General features: G+C 37.9%; 1 protein-coding gene across 1 annotated transcript; it reads left to right on the top strand.

The window, feature by feature from the left end:
• Nucleotides 1-21,670: 21,670 nt before the first annotated feature.
• On the top strand, nucleotides 21,671-22,310 carry LOC102506841 (regulating synaptic membrane exocytosis protein 3-like). The gene is given in 2 exon segments (XM_032473560.1): nucleotides 21,671-22,111; nucleotides 22,113-22,310. Coding segments are annotated over 2 exon segments (639 nt in total).
• The last annotated feature ends 107 nt before the right edge of the window (nucleotides 22,311-22,417 follow it).

The following is a 22,417-nucleotide window of genomic DNA, read 5'->3' on the forward strand; positions in this document are numbered from 1 at the left end:
TTTGACTTCTAGCAGATCTTGAGCTTTGTTATACGCTTGTTGTAATATATTTACATGGTGAATAATATGCCCACAGGTGCCATGACAGTCCCAAGGCTAGCTACAAAAGGTCAAAGAGTGGGAAATGGCCAGCTTCCTGGGAATCCCAGCCCCTTCCCTAGACTAGTTAGACTGGTCCTTCCACTTATTAGCATTTGAAGCCACTGAGCCCATAAAAGCTGGAAACCAGGTGCTTTGCAGCTGCTGCCCTCTCTCTTTCAGGAGATGGCCCACACTCTGTCTGTGGAGTGTGTACCTACTTTTAATCTGAGCACTCAACCCCCACACCTTGTGGCCTTTCTCTTGGCTTTCAATGTATCTCTCTGAATAAATCTACCTTTAGTCAACTGTGACTCACTCTTGAAGTTTTTCCTATGTAAAGCCAAGGACCCACACTTGGTGGGGCACGTCCCAGGGGCTCAACGGAAGCCTGGGACGGGGCCCTCCTTACGCCCCACATCCATTTTTCCTGCATCAGGTTCATCTCAAAGGCAAAATGATTTGAGTTACCAAAGACAGATAAGCCACAGATCGGGGGGGGGGGGGGGGGGGGGAAACATTTCCCAAATTTCAAAGTACCTGAATTTTCATTTAAGTAGTTTGACTCAAACTGACCCACACTACAGTGATAATGTCATAAATCTTAAGGAAATTTTCTCTCATTTATGATGTATGTCCCTCAAATAGCATGATATTTCTAAGGCCTTTAAGCAAAGAGTGATAATATAACTTAACACAAAGAGAGAGAGGCAAAAAAACTTGACACCAAATTTTTACTGAAAATCAAAATATTTTTCAAAATATCAACTTTGTAATTTCCAAGTTCTTAAGGATAAATTAAAAAAGCAAGAATAAGGAAAAATTCAGAAAAATAAGAGCAGTGTGTACATGACACCACAAGTTATAAAAGTATATTGTAAACATACATTCAGAACACTGTGGTTGCATCAAACAGCCCAATAAAACACAATGAAAGTTCAGCAGTAAATCCAAGTACGTGTGGACCTTTAGCCTACAACAACAGTGGCCTGTAAAATTAGTGAAGAAAAGATAAACTGCTGAGCAAGTTGCTGTTAAGTCTTATAAATTTGGAAAAAAAATATAAAATAAGAATCATACTTTATTCCATACTCTAGAATAAACTCCAAATAGATCAGAGAGTGAAATGAACTTAAATATAGAGAGTGAAACTACAGAAGTTGTGAAATTAACCATGGGTGATGTCCTTGATGACACAGGATTGAGGAAAGCCTTTCCAACTGGGACAACTCCACCATTAAGTAACAGTAACTAGAGTTTTTGTAGATAAATTACAAAACCTACTTCCTAATTTGTTGAGGACTTTTTATCTTTTAATCACAAATGGGTACTGAAATCTGTCAAATGCTTTTTTTGAGATTTTTATTTGCTTGTTCTTTTTGGTAGGTTGGTGATCTTGTGACTACATTGATTTTCAAATGTTGAAAGAACACCCCTCCTTTTTTTTTTTTTTAAAGAGAATCACACTTGCTCTGATCCCTTTAAAATATTTTTATATTGAATTTACTCATATTGTGCTTAGAATTATTGCATGTACTTTCATGAGAGGAATTTGTCAGAAATTCTGTTTTTGAAATCTTTCCACATGGCTTAGATATCAGAGTCATGCTGGCTACATAAAATGACTTAGAAAGTATTCCCTTCTTTTCAATTTTCTGGATGAGTTTGTGAAGGATTTTAATATTTTCTGCTTCAGCGATTGGTAGAATTCTACCATTAAGCCATTGTAGCCTGAAGTTCAAGTTATCTACTTCTTAACAGAGTTTTGGTGGTTGCATTTTCCAAGAAATTCATAACTTTCTTTTAAATTCTTGAATTTATTGGCATAGTTTTGTTCATAATGTTTCCTTATTATCCTGACAGTGTATCTTGAATCAGTAGTAATTTCACACCTGTCATTTCTGATAATGGTATTTTGACTTCTCTTATTTTGTCCCTGGTCATGGGCTAGACATTCATAGTTTCATTGATCTTGCAAAGAACCAACATTTTGTTTTATTAATTTCTCTACTGTTTTCCTTGTTCTCTTCCATTGATTTCCACTATGAGCGTGATATTCTCTTCCTTCTTCTTTGGGCTTAATCTGCTCTTTTTCTTGTTTTTTAAGGTGGAAGCAGAAGTTATAATTTAAAACATTGTAATAATATACATATTTTATCTATAAATTGCTCAGTAAATACCACTTTATTAGAATCACATAAGTTCTCATATGTTGTGTTTTAATTTTCATTTGGCTCAAAACACTTAATGTTTTCTCTTATAGCTTTCTTCTTTGACCCATGTGTTATTTAGAAGTATCTTATTGATGATCCATATTGGGTCATTTTCCAATTATCTATATTTATTCTTATTTTAATTCTACTATGGATGGAGAGCATTCTGAAGTTGTTTTAAATTTACTGAAATGTTGCATTTTGTGATCCTAAATTCAGTCTATCTTAGTAGTGCTCTGTATGTACCTTAAAAATAATGTGTTTGGATCTGTTTTGCTTGTTTGTTTGTGTCATGTTCTATAAATGTCAGTTAGTTTGTCCATTCATAATTGAAATATATTTACACTTTTGCCAAGTTTATGTTGTTGCAAATATGTGTGCTGAATCTCTTTAAACTGTGTGCACATTTTAAAAAGTATCATTACCATATATAGCTAGAAGTGAAATTACTGGATCTGATTGTATGCATAGCTTTAATTTTACAACATATTTCCAAATTGTTCTCTCAGGTGGTTTCCCAATTTACATTTCCACCAAAAACCTCTTTCTCTCATGCTCTACTCAATGAAAGGTATGATCACATTTTAATTTTGTTGACCAAATGGATATGAAATAGCAAAATACTTTGTTTTGTTTCATATTTTTATAAAAACTATACTAAATAAATATCAATTACCTACTGGTTATTTGCATTTCTCAATCATGAATTCTCTCTTCACATATTTTCCTATTTTTATATTAGGTAATTTTTTTTTTTTTTGCTCATCAATTTGTAGTGATTATCTACTTCTGGCTAATGATGTTTTTATCTGTGATATGTGTTACAGTTATCTTCTTGTTTTTCATCTATGAACTTTATTAATTAATGTGTCTTTTCTTTTTCTTAATATATTCTTAATTTCATCCATGTAGTAAGTGCATCAATATGTTATTTTATTACTGTGTAGTTTTTATTTCTTTTTTTAAATATTCAGAATTTGTCTTGTCTGTTACTTTGTTGGTAGAAATATGGGTCACTTCATTTTGTGGCCATTTTAAATAAAAGCTACTGGAAACATGCCTTTTTGGTGGATATATGCACCTATTTTCCTTAGACATATGCCTAATATTCAGATTGACTGTTAGGAGGGCAAATATGCTTAAGCTTATTAGAAACTGCTAGCATTATCAATGCCAGTACACCCATTTACCGATCTTCCAGGCACGTGTGAAAGTTTTAATTGAATTTTATCATTGCCCAAACTTAGCATTTTCTTTCTTTCTAATTTAGATTCTGATGAATGTGTAGTCAGATTTTATTTTGGTTTTAATGATAGAAAGAATATTTTCATGTGATTGTTGATCATATCGATACCTAATTTTGTGAAATGCTGAAGCTTTTTGTCCAATTTTTATTAATTTATTTCTATTTTACCTATTGATATGTATGTATGTATGTATTACCTATTGATATGATTGTATTGATATGTATAAGTGCTTTAAGTAGCTTAGACAGAAATGCTTTGCTGTCTATACTGAAAGTATTATTTGCAATCTATTACTTGCTTTTTCATTCTCTTCATACTGGCCGTAGATTAACAAACAGTGTTAATTCTGATTAATTACATTTTATGTTTTCTTTTATGCTTATTATATTATAAGTGTTTCCTAAGAAATTTTTGCTCACCCCAAGGTGAAAATATCCTATATTTTTCTCATGAACCATTACAATTTTAGCCTTCACACTTAGGTCTATGCTCCATCTCTAACTTTCTATTAAAAAAAATAATAATAAGTAGTAGTAACTTTTTGGTAGTAAAAATAGGTTAAAATAATTTTTATATAGGTATCCAATTTTTCTAGCATCATTTATGGAAAAGAACTTTGCTTATTCAATTGTATGGGTACTTTGGCAAAATCCTAAGTTGCTATATATTGGTGATTCTATTTCTATGCTATTAGTCTATATGTCTATCATTACAACAGTATCACTGCATTGGTTACTAAAGTTCTTACAGTAAAGCTCAAACTTTAGTACTCAACTTGGAAATTCTCATCTCTTTTGATAAGTTAGTCCCTTTACATTTCTTCACATCCACAGTTCTCCAGTATCTACAAACATAATTTTTAGTTGACCTGTGTTGTTGTATATATATCATAAATAGAAGTGGAATTTCAGGCGAGGATTTCTTGAACAAGGCACAGAAATGCAAACCACAGATAATAATTTGATAAAAAAATTCAACTGCATTAAAGCAAGGACCTATTTCATTTCAGGATCCTATAAAAAATGAGAAGATAAACTCATCTAATGAGAACTTTTGCACATGATCACTAGGAGATATGGACTGAAAGTCTGTAGCAGCATTTTTTCCAGACACAGACATTGGACTCCATCCAGGAATCATTGATAACAGAATAAAAATCATTTTGACACATTCATAGAATGGAATAAAATTCATCATTAAAAAAAACTATACCCAAGTAAATTAACATGGATAACTCTTAAAGTATAATGCTATGTGAAATTAGGAGTTCATAAAAATACTGGATCTGTATATTACTGTTATTTCATTTTAAAATCTTAAAACCAAGCAAAGCTATACAAAGTGCATGAATAGATATTTAATGTCAACATAAAATATTAAACATCTAATAAAATTTGCAATGGATATGGATAGGGTAAGAATGAAAAGAGATTTAATATTTACATAAAATATTAAATACCAGTGTTAATAGCAAGGAATTTTAATTTTCTCAACCATATATTATCTTCATTGATGAAAATAGGAATTACTTAAGTCTATTCAACATAAAGACTATCATTTGAGTGGAAGAGATGTAATGGCTATGGTCTGCTGGTTGGTGGATAATTTGGTGAATGTTTTGCAATCTAATTTGGCCATAGTACTCAGCCAATTTTCAATAAAAATATGCTTTTACCTTTTCTCACGGATTCTACTCTTAAGTTTTTATCTTAAAAATCATTCAGAAATACAAAAATGAGTTTATGAACAAAAAAGTGCATTGTACTTTTATTTAAAATAGCAATCAATAGAAGTATATTCTATGTTCATCAATTTGGTGAACAGAACATGATAGATAGAGCCAATATTAAAACAAAATGACCGTGATATAGTGTAAGAGAAAATGTTGATGGATATTACTTCAAAAAATCTTACATCAAGATTCATAAGATTTAAAACACTCTCCTGAATGAAATCTACCAAACCTTTATTTTATAGTTCATTGCTATCATTTTGTTTTCTAAAGAACTAATCCCACCTGAGAATCAGTAACTTATGATACAGTTATGAATAAAGCAGCTATGAACATTCCTGCATTGTTTTTGAGCATATGCCTTATTTCCCATTCTTTAAATATATGGGAATATAGTACCGTGGTCATTGGGTACACATATGTTTAACTTTATTAAAATATGCCAGGCAAATAGGCATCCATGTGAGAATGGATATCTAATTGTAGAATATTAGTACAATGGAATAGCATTTATCAAAGAAAAAAGAAATGAATGACTACATGGATAAGTTTCAAAAACACTGTGTTAAGCTAAAGAATCCACACATAGAAGAGCATTTACTGTATGAGTTCACACACATGCTGTTCTAAGATGGGCAAAACTAAGCTGTATGGTAGAAATCACTTCAGTGGTTGCTTTGGATGAAAGAGGACTGACTAGGAAAGTTCATGAAGGATTTTTTTTTTTGTGTGTGTGTGTGTGTTAATGGATACTTCTCACATCTTAAATAGGGCTGTGGTTACATGGGTGTATACATTAGTCAAAATTCATTGAACTGTATGCTTTGGCAGAGGGAGAGAGAGAGAGAGAGAAAAGGAAAAATACATAATACTAGCCCAATTTATTTTATTCCTTCTGAAGTCCTGGAATCAACATTAAAATCACAAGTTATCCCCTTCATATCTTTTTTATTTTCTCATATTTTTAATTTAACCTCAAATTAAAATAATAGTATCACATAAATATATTTAGATGCCATGCATTTTGTAATATATTCTGAAATGAGAAAGGCATATATATTCTCTTTAAGTTACATCTAGATAGAAGATAATATTACTAATGTTATTGCTAGTTTGTGGTGTGTTGGGTGACTCTTCTTTCTCCTTGGAGTTTTTCTATATTGTATAAATTGTTTGGGAAAATATCAATTTTGAAATTGTGGAGGGTGGTGAATTCATATATATTTAATTAAATTAAAGGGAATTGCCAATATTACTAAATTCAATGTAGAACTCTTATAGTATAAGAACTAAGAAGCAGTGAGTATGTGCTTATTCTCTTCTGTGTATTTCATGAAAAAGTTTGGACAAAGTACTCTGGAGTGGCAAATAATCTCTTTGCTATCCTGCAACAGAATCCAAAATTCCAATCATTAAGAACTAATTCTTCTACCATACAGACAGACATGGTAAATACCTCAAACAAATTTATTACTAGTCCTGGAAATAGGAGGACGTTATAGACACTGAAACACACAGGCGCCGGGGGAAGTCAGCTTATAGTGCTGTTTGCCTGGCACCTACTCATTCTGACCTACTCTTGCCATTTGGGGGTGATTTATTAAATATATAGAATGGAAAAATACTCCATTTGCTCTCTTTTGCCCTAGGAACACAAGTAAAAAGCGAACTGGTTTTTAGTTTCTAGCCTCCAATTCTCGTTACAGTGCCTGCCTTCCCCTCCTCCCCAGGAAAGCTTGTGAGAGGGGAGTGCAGAAGAACATCTCCAATCATGGTAAATAAAGCACCAGGCAGCTCCTGGGTAAAATTTCATAACCTCAGCAGTGCTGCGGGATCTACCTAAGATGTAGTTTAGATTGTCACACAGTGTCGAACATTAGACAAAACCATAATTCTGATTCATAAAGCCATATTTAATTACGAAGTAATCTGGGCTTGATGAAATAAAAGATAACAGCATCACTGCCTTTTACTCTCCTCTGATAATTACAGGAGTTGTTTCCAAGCCTTCTCAAGGAGAGGAGTTCTGGAGATAATCAGAAATGAGCTGGAATAGAATAAAAGCAGTATGTGGCATGTGTCTAGATGAGCAAGAGTTGCGAGTCTATTATTTTTAATGTTTATTGGTGATAAGGGAAATGTACTATGTATATTGTAGTCTGCTTTGCAGTTTACTTACATGAGTCGGAATGAGTAAGATGGAATTATTGACTGCGAAGCCATTTGCAGCTGGCTTTCATAAGAAGGAAACTACACTGAGGGAATAGCCTACAGAGCCCACAAGCTCAATAAAGGCGTATAGTTCATTATGGTGCTATCAGGTAAGGTAGCCTCAGAGTGTGACTACAGCATCTAAAAGGGCCTGGCTCTCTCCTTAGACGCTAGAAACAACTGGCTCAATAAAGTTTAAGAACAGTAATGTCAAAAGCAGAGTTCAGTGCCTTGGAGTTTTATGAAAGTACTGTTATCATCATCATTAAGGTTTAAATTGAGAACTCAATAGTATAGATCCATTGCTTTCTTTGAAAGATCTCATACCTTGCTTGAGAGTATTTGAAAATTTCAGGAGTAAATGTTGGTACACGTGATCTTGTAGTGATGATGACTGAGAAGAAATGCAAATATTAAAGAAATGCTGATGGATGGGGTTACAGGGTTTTAAACGTAAACTTGATAATGGATTTCATAAAAAGATGTCTCATTTGATAGAGGAATTCTCCTTTTAAATGGGTTGACCTCACAGCAAATGGTCCACTTTCTCTTTTAAAAATACTTTTTCCTGTCCTCTTTTTTTCCATTAGAGAGTGGAAGGTAAAGTTTCTCTAACCCCTTTTATTATTTCCAAGAACAAACATTTGAGCAACATCTAAGTGCAAATCACAGAAATGTAGGCTTTGAAATCTAAGAGAATAAGGCTTCAAAGCAATTGAAGAATATATTCCAAGTTACAAACTGTGGATAATCAGAATTCCACAAGTAAGAGATAATCTTCCCCCATTTCATATTTGAATCTGCTTGGCAGGCCGGGGGAACAGTACCCATGCCTGGGTGGCTACAGACTACAATTGGACATAGGAATTATAGGAAAAGAGGTTGGAATAAAAACTGGCTCTAACTGCAAAATGACTGAAGTATCAGGCACAATATGCTGTAAATAGTGGAGAATCCTCATTATTTTTAAGCAGGTAGTAGAATTTCCAAATTTATGTTATTTTTAGAAAGACAACTTTGAACAGAAACAGACTATAAAAAAGAAAAGAATAGGAAAACAACATTCAGAAATACATTGCAGTAATCCAGGTATTAAATATAAATGATCATAAGTAGGAGTAGGAAAAAAAGAAATAGAATGTTTGGATTTGAAAGCTTAATTAAAGAGACAGACACATTAGAGACTGCTATTCTGCTGAATGGAAGGGTGAAAGAGAAGTAATAATAAAAGTTGATCCTGAGATTTTTGCTCAGGTAAATGTATAGATGCTGGTGGCAATACACTCTCTACAGAAGACTGGAGGATAGGTTTTGAGAGAAAGATAGCATGTTTAATTTTAGGCTTGCTCCTTGAAGTCAATTACAAAATTATATATTTGTGTTAAGTATTATAGAATTATAGAATATTTAATATTTAAAAAGAGCTAGCCAATGTGCATTTTATTTGGTTCTAGAAGTTCCATAGATCGCAGATTTGGATGTCATTTGAATAGAGACTTCGTTCACTGAATAAGGATATGGAGAATTATGAGCTATGCAGGCTGAGTGTTGAAACCTGGAGAACATCCAGCCCACACTGAAGGGATGGGCGTGTGAGAGAGACAAGCAAACGTGGCCAATCGGATGGGAGAATAAGCTACATAGTGTCCTGAGAGTGAACGCAGGAAGTTTTAAGAAGGAAGCAGAGGGAAACAGCACCAAAGTTTTCTAAGAGGTCATATTGGAGAGGGCTCAAGACATGATGTTTAGAAAGGAAATTCAGGAAGTCATTCATAGCACTGAAATTCAAGTTTCAGTCGGGTAGCGTAGCACAAGTCAGTCTGTATTAGGTGCGGCTGAAGAAGTGAGAGCAGGAAACAGAGATTACTCTTCTACTGAATTTGATGGTAAAGGGAAGGCAAGATAATTTGTGGTAACCTTCAGAGAGACAGCATCTGGAGATTATCTGAAAGCCAAGGGAAAGTACTCATGAAAAGATAAAGATACAAGTGAGAAAGAAAGTCAGTGATGATGTAACAGAAGATGTGGTAGAGGGCCGAGCCAACAGAGGTGGCCGTCAGCGGAGCAAGGCTGTGGAGACGGCTGCCCAGAAGCCAGGGAGGTGAAGGCCCAGGCCCAGGAGGCTGAGCTGGCTCTGGGGGCACGCAGGAAGAAGATGAGCCCCCCTGCATCTCCATAGACGCCCCCACAGGGGATGAGGGCACAGCCCGGACCCCTGCACTGAGGGCAGCAGCACCACCCTGCAGCAGAGAACCCCTTCCTGTGAAGCCGCACCCCACAGGGACCCCCTAGAGCCCATAGACAGTGCGAGGGTGGATGCTGCTGCCAAAGGAGAGTGGTGGGGCCAGGCCCCCTGCTGTGCAGAACACCTGACCATCCCAAACTTTGCTTTTGAGCCACTGGACATGGGGGGCCTCAGCGGGGACCTGTTCTTCGACGGTGGCCACAGTGCTGCCCCAGAACCCAGAGCTTCGTCCTCAGGTGCCACAGAACCTCAGCAGACCGAGACTCCCACACCACCTGGTGACCCCTCCAGGGGAGGGACAGGGGCTTCACCTCACTGTCCCCTAGGGCCCCCTGAAGAAAGGGTCCCCCCAGCCACCAGCACCCTGGGTGACAGTGTAGATAAGCCTGTGTAGCTCGGGGTGCAGTACCTACTGGCTTTGGCCCTGGGGTTGGGGTGCACCCAGCAGGGTGGTAGCCCCAGGCTGGGCCATCCATGGACCCCAGGTCAGGCCCCACCTTGGGCAGAGGAGCCGGGACAGTGTCAGCCCAGTGAGGGGGGAGGCAGACGCTGTTCCAGGTGCAGCAGAGCCTGGGGAGCCCGCAGCCCGAAGCCTGTCCCATCCATTCAGGTTTGGGATTTCCGAATTTGCCGCCCTTGTCTGAGGACGGGTTGCGGCCTGGTCATCAGTCCTGTAAAGAGAGCTGTGTCCAAGGGACAAGGACCAGAAAACGACCAAAAGGAGAAAGGCAGAGGCTGCCCACCAGAGCCCTATCCCCACATCCACTTATTTTTATAGGGAACACGCTCAGGGCCACTTGTGCCATCTGGGTGGCGGCTCCGTCCCCGAGGCCACGTGGCCGTGCTTCACATCAGTCACAGTCTGAGTTCTCATCTGTTTGTCTCCACCCCTCATCGCTTCCCTCTGTGCCCACTCCCCACTTCTCTCCCCCTCGGCATTCGGAGAACACTCCTGACTGGACTCCGGGAAATGGCTGGTCACCAGGGCTTTGAGGAGTTTCCAGTGAGACCCCCGCTGCCCATGGGGAGTTTCAGCTGATGCCCCCTTGTTTCATTTCATTTCTTTTATAAATTCAGGTTAAACGTCGCAATAATCTGAAGCAGAAAACTCCACTTCTCAAGTCAAGGGATGTGGGGCAAAGCAAAGCAGAATAAATATTAACTTACTTAAGGAAAAAAAAAAAGAAGAAGAAAATGTGGCAGAAGCATCAGAGAATGATGTTGTGTTGGAATTAAAACTTATCAAGAAAGCCAGGAGTCGGTCAGTGTCCCACATGGCAGTTGGCTACAGGGAGCTTAGAACTGGACGTAAGAATTGTGTAGCCTCCGCTACGCATTTGCATTTCACTCTGACTGTAGAACCTGATCAGGCGTCCGATAGGATGCCTCCATTTTCTTTAATACATACAGCAAACACATCTAGATGTCATAAACCTTGCAGGCAAGATGAGAAACATCTACCATTCAGTTCAGGGTCTTGGCAGTTCTATTAAAGACTGAGCCATTTGAATGTCCAGACATCTGCATACAGACTTTCTCTTGGTTCTCTCTTTGGATTAGTTGTCAAAATGGTTTCAAGCTTTTGGGGTACACAGGGCTTTGTGTCCAGGTTTATGAACAAAACAACCAAGTATACTGTACTTTATGAGAGATTAAAGGATGTTTTAAGGGTAGTTATTACTATACATAAGTGTCAAACTGGCTGACACTGGAACTTAGTGCAGGTAACATGCAATTCCACTTTAGAGATATCAAACTAGGTTGGGTTGTCTGAGTGGAGAAAAGTATGGGGAGCAGAGCAGATCATCCTCACAGACGAGGGACAAAAGGAAATTACCAGCAGGAGAAAACTACACCATTTGGAGTTTCTCCAACATTTCAGTTGACTCAAAGATCAGTCTCAGTTTGCCAGGCTTAACTATTCCCCAGTGCAATTTCAGTGACAAGGACTAGGCTGTGTCCTTTGGCTCTTATCAATCCCCATGTTCTCATTTCTTACTGTTCTCTCCCGTAATAACTTGCTATAGCCGCTCTAGTATCCTGGTCATGGAATATGCCAAATCAGCCTTCCCTTTAGACCTTTAACACTAGCCGTCCCCTCAGATTTGGGTATTCCTTGCATCTTTAAATGCTAACTTTATTAGTTTAAATATTAAATCCTCAAAGCCAAGGTAGCTCCACAGGCCTCTTCATCATGCTTTAATATTTTATATTCTTAACTGAATTATTACTGTTATATTCTTTTAAATTTACTGCCTTTTTTTTTTTTTTTTTGTCATAATCTTGGAAAGACAAAGCCTTGTGTTTATCATGTATTCTCAGTACCTAAACCACAGTCTGCACAGCTGGGTATGTGATATTCTGTATCATAGCATGTGTTATACTATGCATAAACATAAAATAGCTAAGGCATAAAATATACCACCATAAGAAGAGACATCCTAATTATAAAGTGCAAGACACAGTTATATATGGGTTCTAGGAATTAAGACTATAAATAGAAAGCAGATGGAGCAATGCAAAATTGCCAAATTCAGTGATGGTGGATAAAACAGGAGATGATAGGTGAAATAAAGAGGTACACTTTTCATCAATTAAGAACATCCCCCTAAATTGTGAGTGTTTAAAAGAGTATACCATGAAAGTTTAAGGGTTCATGTAAGGACTATTATGATGATTTAGTTATACAGTTAAGTGTCTTCCATCCTACCAGTGGTTCCACGCATCTCTACTTAATATTGAAAGATTATTCTGGGGTTGCAACACAGCCTTCTAGCAGCTCACTCTTTCAAGTAGAAAAATTAAACATGTATCTGATAGAGTGATCTGAGATTGAACGAATGGGAGTTTGGTATGCTAGGAAATCCATGGTGTATCTCACATTGTTTAATGTTCATAAGGAATAAGCAATTTGCTAAAAAAAAAAAAAAAAAAAAAAAAAGGAGATGAAAGAGGGCCCATAGAGATTTTTTTTTTTTTTCCTTTTTAAGTGTCACACACTCGATTTTATTCTGTTATGTTTAATCGCAGGCTTCATACATAAGCCACAGAAAAAGTGATAAGTAAGAACTAGGTCAGGTTTTGCACAATTTTATCATGATCGCATCTGCATTTAAATTTGATAGGGTGTTTTCAGAATGGCACTTTGTAAACCATAATAGAAAAGCCCCTGTGTTATAAAACATAATGATGTATCAGTGTGCTATCGACTACCTTGTGCTGAGGTTTTCTTTTTTATAGCAAGAGATATCATATATTCAGACATATGCACAGTGTAAATGAGACTTCTAAAGCAAACAGCCATGTAACCAACAGTCAAGGCAAGAAATAGAACAGTTCAGGTACCCCAATAGCCTCTTCTGAGTGCCTCTTCTCTTCTCACATTTCTTGTTCTCTACTATAGATAAACACTATACTGATTTTTATGATCCTTTTCTTTGTTTTAAACCTCTGTATATGTCCTTAAATAATATATTTTGGCATTGTCAGTTTGGGAACTTAACATAAATCGATAAATTATTTTTGTCTTTTTAAAAAATAATTTAGTTTGAGCAGTTTTGGGTTTGCAGCAAAATAAAGAGGAAGGTACAAGATTTCCTGTATGCCCTCTGCCTCCACACATGCATAGTAGTCTCCTCTATTATCAACATCCTCCATCAGAGTGATACACTTGTTACAACTGATGAACCTACATTGACACATTACCACCAGAAGTCCATAGTCCACACTGGGGTTCACCAACCGTTATAGTATCATGTAATCAAGTTTCGAGTAATGTCACTGCCCTAAAAATCTTCTGTCCAATTTATCCCTTCCCCAGCCACTGGCAATCACTAATCTATTTACTGTTTCCATTGGTTTGCATTTTCCACAGTGTCATATAAGGAAATCATATAGCATGTACCCTTTTCAGATTGGCTTCTTTTCCTTAGTAATATGCATTTGAGCTTCCTCCATGTCTTTTCATAGCTTGATAGCTCATTTATTTTTAGCACTGAATAATACCGCATTGTCAAGAAGTACCACAGTTTATTTATTCATTCAGCTGCTAAAGGACATCTTGATGGTTTCCAAGTTCTGGCAATCATGAATAAAGCTACTTTAAATGTCCCTGAGCATGTTGTTGGGTGGATATAACTTTCGAACCCTTTCTGATAAATACTAAGAACCACAATTGTTGGATCGTATAGTAAGAGTAGGATTTGTTCTGTAAAAAACAAAAACAAAAAAACCAGTGAACTGTTTTCCAAAGTGTCTGTACTTATCTGCATTTCCAGCAGCATTGGATGGGTGTTTATGCTGTTCCACATCCTTGGCCATATTTGTTGTAATGAGTATTTTAGACTTTGACCATGCTAATACGTGTGTAGTGGTACACCCATTGTTGTTTTAATTTGCACTTCTGTGATGATGAATGAAGTGGAGCATGTGCTTATATCCTTTTTTGCCATATATATATATTTGGTGAAGTGACTGTTAAGATCTTTGGCCCATGCTTTAATTCATATGTTTATTTTCTTATTGTTGAGTTTTAAGTTTTGCATATTTAGTATAATAGAGCTTTATCAGATAGGTCTTTTGGAAAAAAATTTTCTCCCAGTCTGCAGCTTTCCTGCTCATTCTCTTGATATTCTTCTGCACAGAACAACAAGTTTTAATTTTAATGGAGACCAGCTTACTCATTCTATCAACACTTTGTTTCACTCTATTCTTTTCTTACTTGCATGATTTCCTAGGCTAATAGGTTGTAATTCCTGTCTTTGCTCCTCTATAGGTATTTATTTTTCCTCTGGCTTCATTCAGGCTAACTCTGGGTTGGAAGTTTATTTTGTGGGAAAATTTGGGCTGCTGAATGCACTATATAATGATTATGTAATCACTGAGATTTTCTGTTATTTCTCAAATAAAGTCACTGTATCATCCAGCAATCCCACTTCTGGGCATATATCCAGAAAAGACAAAAGCTCTAATTTGAAAAGATATATGCACCCCAATGTTCACAGTGACACTATTTACAATAGCCAAGACATGGAAGCAACCTTAGTGTCCATCAATAGATGAATGGATAAAGATAATGTGGTATATTTGTACAAGAGAATGTTAGTCATAAAAAAGAAGGAAATAATGCCATTTGTAGCAGTATGGATGGACCTAGAGATTGTCATGATGTATGAAATAAGTTAGACAAAGAAAGATAAATATATGGTATCACTTATATGTGGAATCTAAAAATAGTACAAATGAACTTATTTATAAAACAGAAACAGATTCACAGGCTTATGGTTACCAAAATGGAAGGCAGAGGAGGGATAAATTTGGAGTATGGGATTAACAGATGCACACTACTGTATATAAAACAGATAAACAACAAAGTCCTACTATACAGCACAAGGAACTATATTCAATATAGTAATAACTTGTAATGGAAAAGAATAAAAAAAGAAAAAATACATAGATATAACCAGATTGCTTTGCTATACACCTGAAACTAACACAATATCATAAATCAACTATACTCCAATAAAAAAGATTGTCATTTTATTAGAGTAGAAATAGATATACCACACTAGATTATTATGAAGTAAGTGCTGGTAGCATATCTTAAAACACAGTAACAAATATTTGATATATTAGACATGTTTCACCCACTTCATCCATGCTTTGATTTTAGACGATAGGATGGAAGAACCAAAAGGCACCTCACTTGGTTTCTTAGATCCTTGAATTTACACAGAAAATAGAAATAGCTGCAATTTTATTTCTCCAAAATAGCAGCAGTCAGAGCTCTAAGATGTTGATTCCAAGAACCTATTTAAAAAGTCTTCAGAGAATTAAATTATGTTTAAATTGAGTGAGTGTCATTTTCTGTGTCCTTGCCTCGCCCCTCTCACCCTAGTTAAGCTGAATGCAATAACCTATGGGAGCGCTGGTCACGGGTTGAGTGCCACACTAATGATCTGGGGTCAGAACTTTCATTTTCATCCTAGATATATTTAAGCCTCTGGTATTTCCAGGCTTCAAAAGCTCTTAGCACAACAGGAGTTCTTAACCTTACATGATGTGTGTTTTATTTTTAATCCTTGTTTCTCCTTGTTTGACAGGCAAAAGGCCTGTGCCCAGGTCATTTTTCTGTGACTTTCTTGTTCTTCTTTCCTAAATGCCCAGCAACTGGCAGGTAACATTAACCAGGTCACTCTGACCTCCATGTGCAAAGTGGCTTTTCTCTAGTGTAGGTTGTGGGATGGGGCCAAGGATGCTAAACCATTGCCATGTTTTAAACCATGGAGGTAGGTTAGGGAAAATGTTTTAAAGTTGCACTGAGGTTCAACTTCAAATTCCATTCTTAAGGTGAATCTAGATTTGACATATTCTCTTGATGTAGTATACTATCCTCAGATATATATATAGATATAGATATAGATATAGATATAGATATATAGATATAGATATACTATCCTCAGATATATATAGATATAGATATAGATATATATTCTTTTCCATTATAAGATGATCTAACATCTTATAATGGAAAAGAATAAAAAAAGAAAAAAATACATAGATATAACCAGATCGCTTTGCTGTACACCTGAAACTGTGTGTGTGTGTGTGTGTGTGTGTGTGTGTGTGTGTATAAAATTAGAAATCTGCTCCTATGTTTTGTTTTAAAATAAACTTGCATAGTGCATTACCTAGGCACCAAGTGTTAAAAATAATGGGAAGAAAACCAGCAGTGGCTAGGCAGAAGACTGCTTGGCCTAGCAAGTATAATTAGTTCTGGGTGGAAAATGATGGCACCGATCATTAGCAGCTCTACAGTAAATAGCTATGTTTATTATTTCACTGGTTTCCTCATCCACTAATGTTATTTATTTATTTTACAATGTATTCATATTAAAGGAAAACTGAATCTACTTCAATTGCTCTCTATTAACTTTTAAAGGAATTACTCATGGTGTTGTCAGAGAATCACTGAGAGATTGATGCCTCAACCCAAGTTGGCTCCCCTCCAAAAGTATGAATTTATCTGGGTCTAGGATCTGGACTTCAGAATGTTAGCATCAGAATTCTGATACTGACAGCCCACAGAGAGGAGATCCATGTCTTAGAACTGGCTCATATTTTCCAGAATCACTACATTAATGAATGATATTCAGGAGGTATTTTATCAGTTTATATTAAAAATTTGAACAATGACACACTTGTTTGCATGACTGGCTACTCCCTTGCTATAGATGAACATGCATAAAAAATGGAGAAAAAACATTAAGTTGATTGGAAATGAACCAAAACAGTGAGAGTTATTTGTGTAAAAGGGTTAAACTTCTCACCTGTGTAACATGGAGAGACTTGATATATGAAGTAAAACACAATGACATTTATGGGCAGATTCTAAGTCTGTTGCTTAGTGTTTGAATAGATATTAGCCATGTTTACCTCCAGATTTCATTATTTTATAAATGGCCGTGACTTAATTATTTTTCTGTTTGATATATTATTTTCCTGAATATTTTGCCCCAAATCATGAAGCTACTGTAGAAGCCCACGAACCTGCTGTAGCGCTGCCACTTCCCAAGTTAAAAAGTTACAGTCCTGCTGCTGGAACCACACCGGTGACCTGTACTGAGAAATGAGAAGTTTATACCCTCCCTGGTTCTGCTGAGCACTCAGTTACTTACAGGCACTCGTGGGTGCTGATCATTGCTGCCTTCTGGAAACCACCCTCAGGGGGAAAATGATCTTCCCCTTCATTCTGTCTCCCAGTCTCAATCTATTGTGTCCCACTGAAAGTCTGAGAAAAGTATTTTGCAGGATTTAATCCTCGTGGTACTCAGGTGAATATAGTTGTGTGTGATGGAAGCTGATAGACATCTGACACTCCCTGATGCAAGGCCTTGCTGACAGCTGGGAGAGTAAATATGAGACCTGGCTGTACCTTAACATCAATTGAGTAGGGCCCTTGACTGATTTTATACATCCTTATTTAGGGCTTGTAGAAGTCATTGTTGTGTCAGGAAGAGAGAAGGTAAACAGCACATTTTGAGTATAAATTAGGGTTTGATGGAGAATTAGAGGCTTAACTGATTTTGAATGATTCAGAGGAGCAGAAGTCAAGAAAGATTCCTCAGAAGGTTATGGAAACTCATGCTGGTGGGCAGGGATTCCAGCAACCAAGATTTCATCCCAAAGCACCGAAACAGATACTTCTCAAAGGCGTGCAACAAAGTTGTTATCACTGTCAAATCAAACAAAAAATTGAGACGTTCTCCTTGGCTGCCTCAGTCTGCACCTCTGAGATGGCTTCCAAGGGCTCATGGTCAAACTGTTAGGTTCTCGTTCTACCTGCAAAGTATGGATTTTGCTCCATTTCCATCCTCTAAATGCTGGACCGTTTCTTCTCATTGGCAAACTCAATCCCAGGAAAAGGATTCTAGAAAATGTATCTCCTAGCTTTTCCTCTCCACAGTGTAGAGGAGTGCTGATCAGGAAGTGGAGGTGATATTGCACTGACAACAGAACATCCAGTGCAGAGCTGGAGAGGGTCAAGAATATTGGCTTTTTTTTTTTTAATTGAAGTTCAGTCAGTTACTCATCAATTTCTTGCATACAATACAATGTCCTAGTCATGCATATGCATACATATATTCATTTTCATATTCTTTTTCATTAAACATTTTCACTTTTTTTGTTCATTTGTTTTTTTGGGAGGGGTAATTAGATTTATGTGTTTGTTCATTTGTTTATTAATGGAAGTACTGGGAATTGAACCCAGGATCTTGTGCATGCTAAGCACACACTCTACCATTGAGCTACACCCCAAGACTACTGGCTTTAATGTTTGCTTGTACCCATGTCTGTCTGCACTTAAGTCTGGTTCCTGAAGCACTGCCTGCTTTGTGAGTTCTCACTATGGCCTCAAGTAAAAGTTTTTAATCTAAGTCTAGTTTCCTCCCTCTAAAGCACACCCAAGCAGGTTACATCCCCCACCCAAAAGACTTGTTCTTAAGGATCATACATTAATATTATTATTGGGACTTAAAAGGAGAGTTAATCTGCCACAAAATCATTGCAGAAAGGATTTCCAGCCAGTATATTTCTTAGAGAATCCTAGGTAAGCAGAAAGTGTTATACATGAGTATTACGTGTGTGTGTGTGTGTGTGTGTGTGTGTGTGTGTGTGTGTGTGTGTGTAAAAATATAAACTTTTCTACATATAACCTTTTTTGCAAGTGGAAATACTTCAAAACTGGCATTTAATTAAATCATAGTCAGCAATGCTCACCGACTTTTGACAGAAATATTCAGCATTTTTTGCAGTGAAAGTGTTTTAGTTACGTATGTATAATTAATGTTTATTTGATTCATCAACAGGTGGTGGTTCTTATTTGGAAGTGAAAGGAGCTGAGATTTCTCATGTTTATTTCTCAGGAGTCAAACTTCAGTGACTAAAGATATTCACTCTGAGATACATTTTAAAAGACTGAAAAGTATTACTGAGGGACACTCTCTCTCTCCAAAGTCTTCCTTCTTGGCTGTTTTATTGCTTAACTGTGGCTCTGGAATTTTTCTTCTCTTCCTCTTCTTGTCAGGTTAAACAAAATAAAAAGAACAAAATAAAAAGAAAAAGAAGACTTGGGGAATCTCTTCTCCTAAGTGGCTTTCCTTTCTTACTCCAGTTCTCATATCTACATTAAGAGGAAATTGTCCCAGTTTACATGTAAATAGAGCAAATATCTGTCTTTTCTATATAGGATGCTTCTATTTTTAAGCATAAACCCCTTTGAAACCAATTATTACTAGGTATCTGACCTACATAATAGACTCTGAACTCCTTACTTTTCTCCTTCTTGTTTTTAAAGCAACACAATGGTTCATACATTTTTGTATTGATTCACGGGTAATTTGCTCAATGTGTATACATCACTTGAAACAGATTTCCCAAAAAGCTCTTTACCCAACATTTTTACACTACTAAATACTTTTAAAAAGTATTTCGCATGCTGCTGGAGTCAGTTCATGTATTTAAGCTGGCAATGATAAATGTCTCTAGCCACATGTGTTGATCCCACAGTCAAATTGTCAAAGCATATTCCCTATTCAGAAAAGTTGTAAATAACAAAAAGAGAGAGAGAGAAAAAACAAAATGTGTTCTTCATCTGTTCCTTTGTTCTAAATCTGTACCCTTTTTTTGTTTGTTTGTTTTGTATTGTTATGTTTTTTCCTTGTGGCCTCTGTGTTCTCAGTTCTTTCTCACAGAGCCATTCCTCTATGATCTTGATCTTGGGTATTTCCCATTGTGATAATTGTGTGTATAAACAATCACCACATTTAGGTTTGTTCTACCCCTGGGTCTCTGCATTTTACAAGAAAACTATCTTTTAAAAGAAAATTTCAAGAGCTCTACCAAAAGAAAATAATCCCTAGAGGTGCAATTTTCAGCATTAAGCTTAGTGCTGGGAAAGATGTTTTTGTTAAAGCAAAAACTATTCAGGGACTTTAAAATTCAGACATATTGTAATAAAACACTTTTAAAGGCTTGCCCAACCTTTTATATTTTGTTGAATGCTTGGTAGAGCAAAAATTTTACTCAGTTACCTTGATTATTACATGACATAGTTAAACTACAAACATTTTTAAATCCCACAATGACTTCTGCTGACTTATAAATGATCTATAAATGAAACTATCTTGTGGAGTTTCCAGCCTTCTTTTCATTGCTTATGATCAAAATTGCCACTGTTTTCAACAGTGTCCTTAAGTTTGAACTTTTTCACACGCTGGCTGTTCCAAGTAAGTTTGTTGCCTTGGAGAGAGCTTCAGACCTCTCTCTTCTTATGGCCTGCTTCTCCCCCTGGATAAGATATCTGAACCACTTCTCTGGAGTGGGATGGAAACCGTGATTCAGTTCTCTCAAAATGACTTTGTTCCTGGGCAGGGTAGTAGCCTCTGGTTTTCATGGGTCATAGATCACGGCATGGGACTTCTCAGCTTTGCATAAACTCAGGCCAGGGTTATCAAGGCCCAGTATTCTCCACCTTCAGGGCTTGAGTGAAACTTCTACATTATGAGTAGAGTACAGGTGGAGGAAGGGAGCTATAATCTGATCTCTTAGCCATCCTTGCCTGCTTTGGTTAATTTCTAAAGTTTTTAAATGTGCATATATGTATACACACACAAATATATATATATGCTTTCATGCAGTTTAACCATTTGATTTTAGTAGGTTTGTTACAGCTGAAAAGTGAAAAACCTAAATTAAGAACAGCTGATATGGAACATTTCATTATTTTGTTTCACTTTTTTATTTCTTCATTGAACCTGTATGCTTTTAAAAGTTAATTTTTATTTTCAAGCTTATCAATATTTAGGACATGTTTAGTTATTAATAAATTTGTTTTATTCAGCAAGTAAGCCCTGACTACTACTAATTCTTTTAATATTTTTGAGAATTGGTTTACCCGGCGAAGGCTGAGAACCGTGGCGGCTGCGGAGCCAGGAGCGCAGGCGGGCGGAGCAGAGCTGCCCGGCCCGGTGGCGGGAGACGCCCCCGTGAGCCTCTCTCGCCGCCCCTCCCCGCCCGGCGCCCCTGCCTCTCGGAATATGCCTCACGACTGGGACGGGCCCAGCCTAACACCGGGTCCGCGGGGCGGGGTCCGGGGCAGTACCTGCCCCGCCTTGTGGAGCCCCCTTGGCCAGCGGAGACCCCTCCCTGTCTGGACCCCAGCCCCACCTCCGGACTCTTATCACATCACCTCCTCCTGGAAGCTACCCTGATTGTCTTCACCTCCTTCCTTCTTGAAAACTGGTGTCTCAGCAGAAGTTAACAGAAGGGCTTGTGTAAATGCCCTAAGGGTGTGTTGTCGGGAGGGGTACAGCCCCCTGTGATGGGAACACCACGCTCAGATTCATCAGTTTGGGTTTCCTGAAGGCCTGCCGCCTCGTGGGCCATGTTTAACTGGGAGCCAGGTCCAGCCTCCGCTGCGGCCTCCAGGAACGTGGTGCGGAGCTCCAGCATCAGCGGCGAAATCTGCGGATCCCAGGAGGCTGGGGGCGGGACCGGGACCACCACTGCCAAGAAGCTGCGCAGCAACATCCAGCGGAGCACAGAGATGGGTGTGGCCGTGGAGATGCGGAGTCGGGTCCCTTGCCAGGGCAGCCCGGAGTCCACGGACGGGAGCACCAACAGCAATAGCTCCGATGGCAGGTTCATCTTCCCCACCACTGGGCTCAGGACTGAAAGCCAGTTCAGCGATTTCCTGGATGGGCTGGGACCAGCCCAGATTGTGGGGCGACAGATGCTGGCAGCGCCACCAATGGGGGACATGCACATTGCCATCATGGACCGGAGCGGCCAGCTAGAGGTGGAAGTTGAGGCTCGGGGCCTGACCCCCCAAACCAGGCTCCACATCCCTCCCAGCCACCTATATCAAGGTTTACCTGCTCGAGAGCAGGGTCTCCCTGGCCAAGAAGAAGACAAAGGTGACCAAGAAGACCTGTGACCCCCTGTACCAGCAGGCTCTGCTCTTTGATGAGGGGCCCCAGGGCAAGGTGTTGCAGGTGATACATGGGAATGCTGGCTCTCTCTAGTCTTCTAAATCATAGCTTGACTTCTAGCAATATGGACACCTGCCAGTGGGCTACGTGTGGTCCTTCATCTCCTGAACGGGCCTGCCTGGTGGCGAAGAGGCCTTGCA

This window comes from Camelus ferus, chromosome 35, assembly GCF_009834535.1.
Source record: "Camelus ferus isolate YT-003-E chromosome 35, BCGSAC_Cfer_1.0, whole genome shotgun sequence".
Taxonomy (NCBI): domain Eukaryota; kingdom Metazoa; phylum Chordata; class Mammalia; order Artiodactyla; family Camelidae; genus Camelus; species Camelus ferus.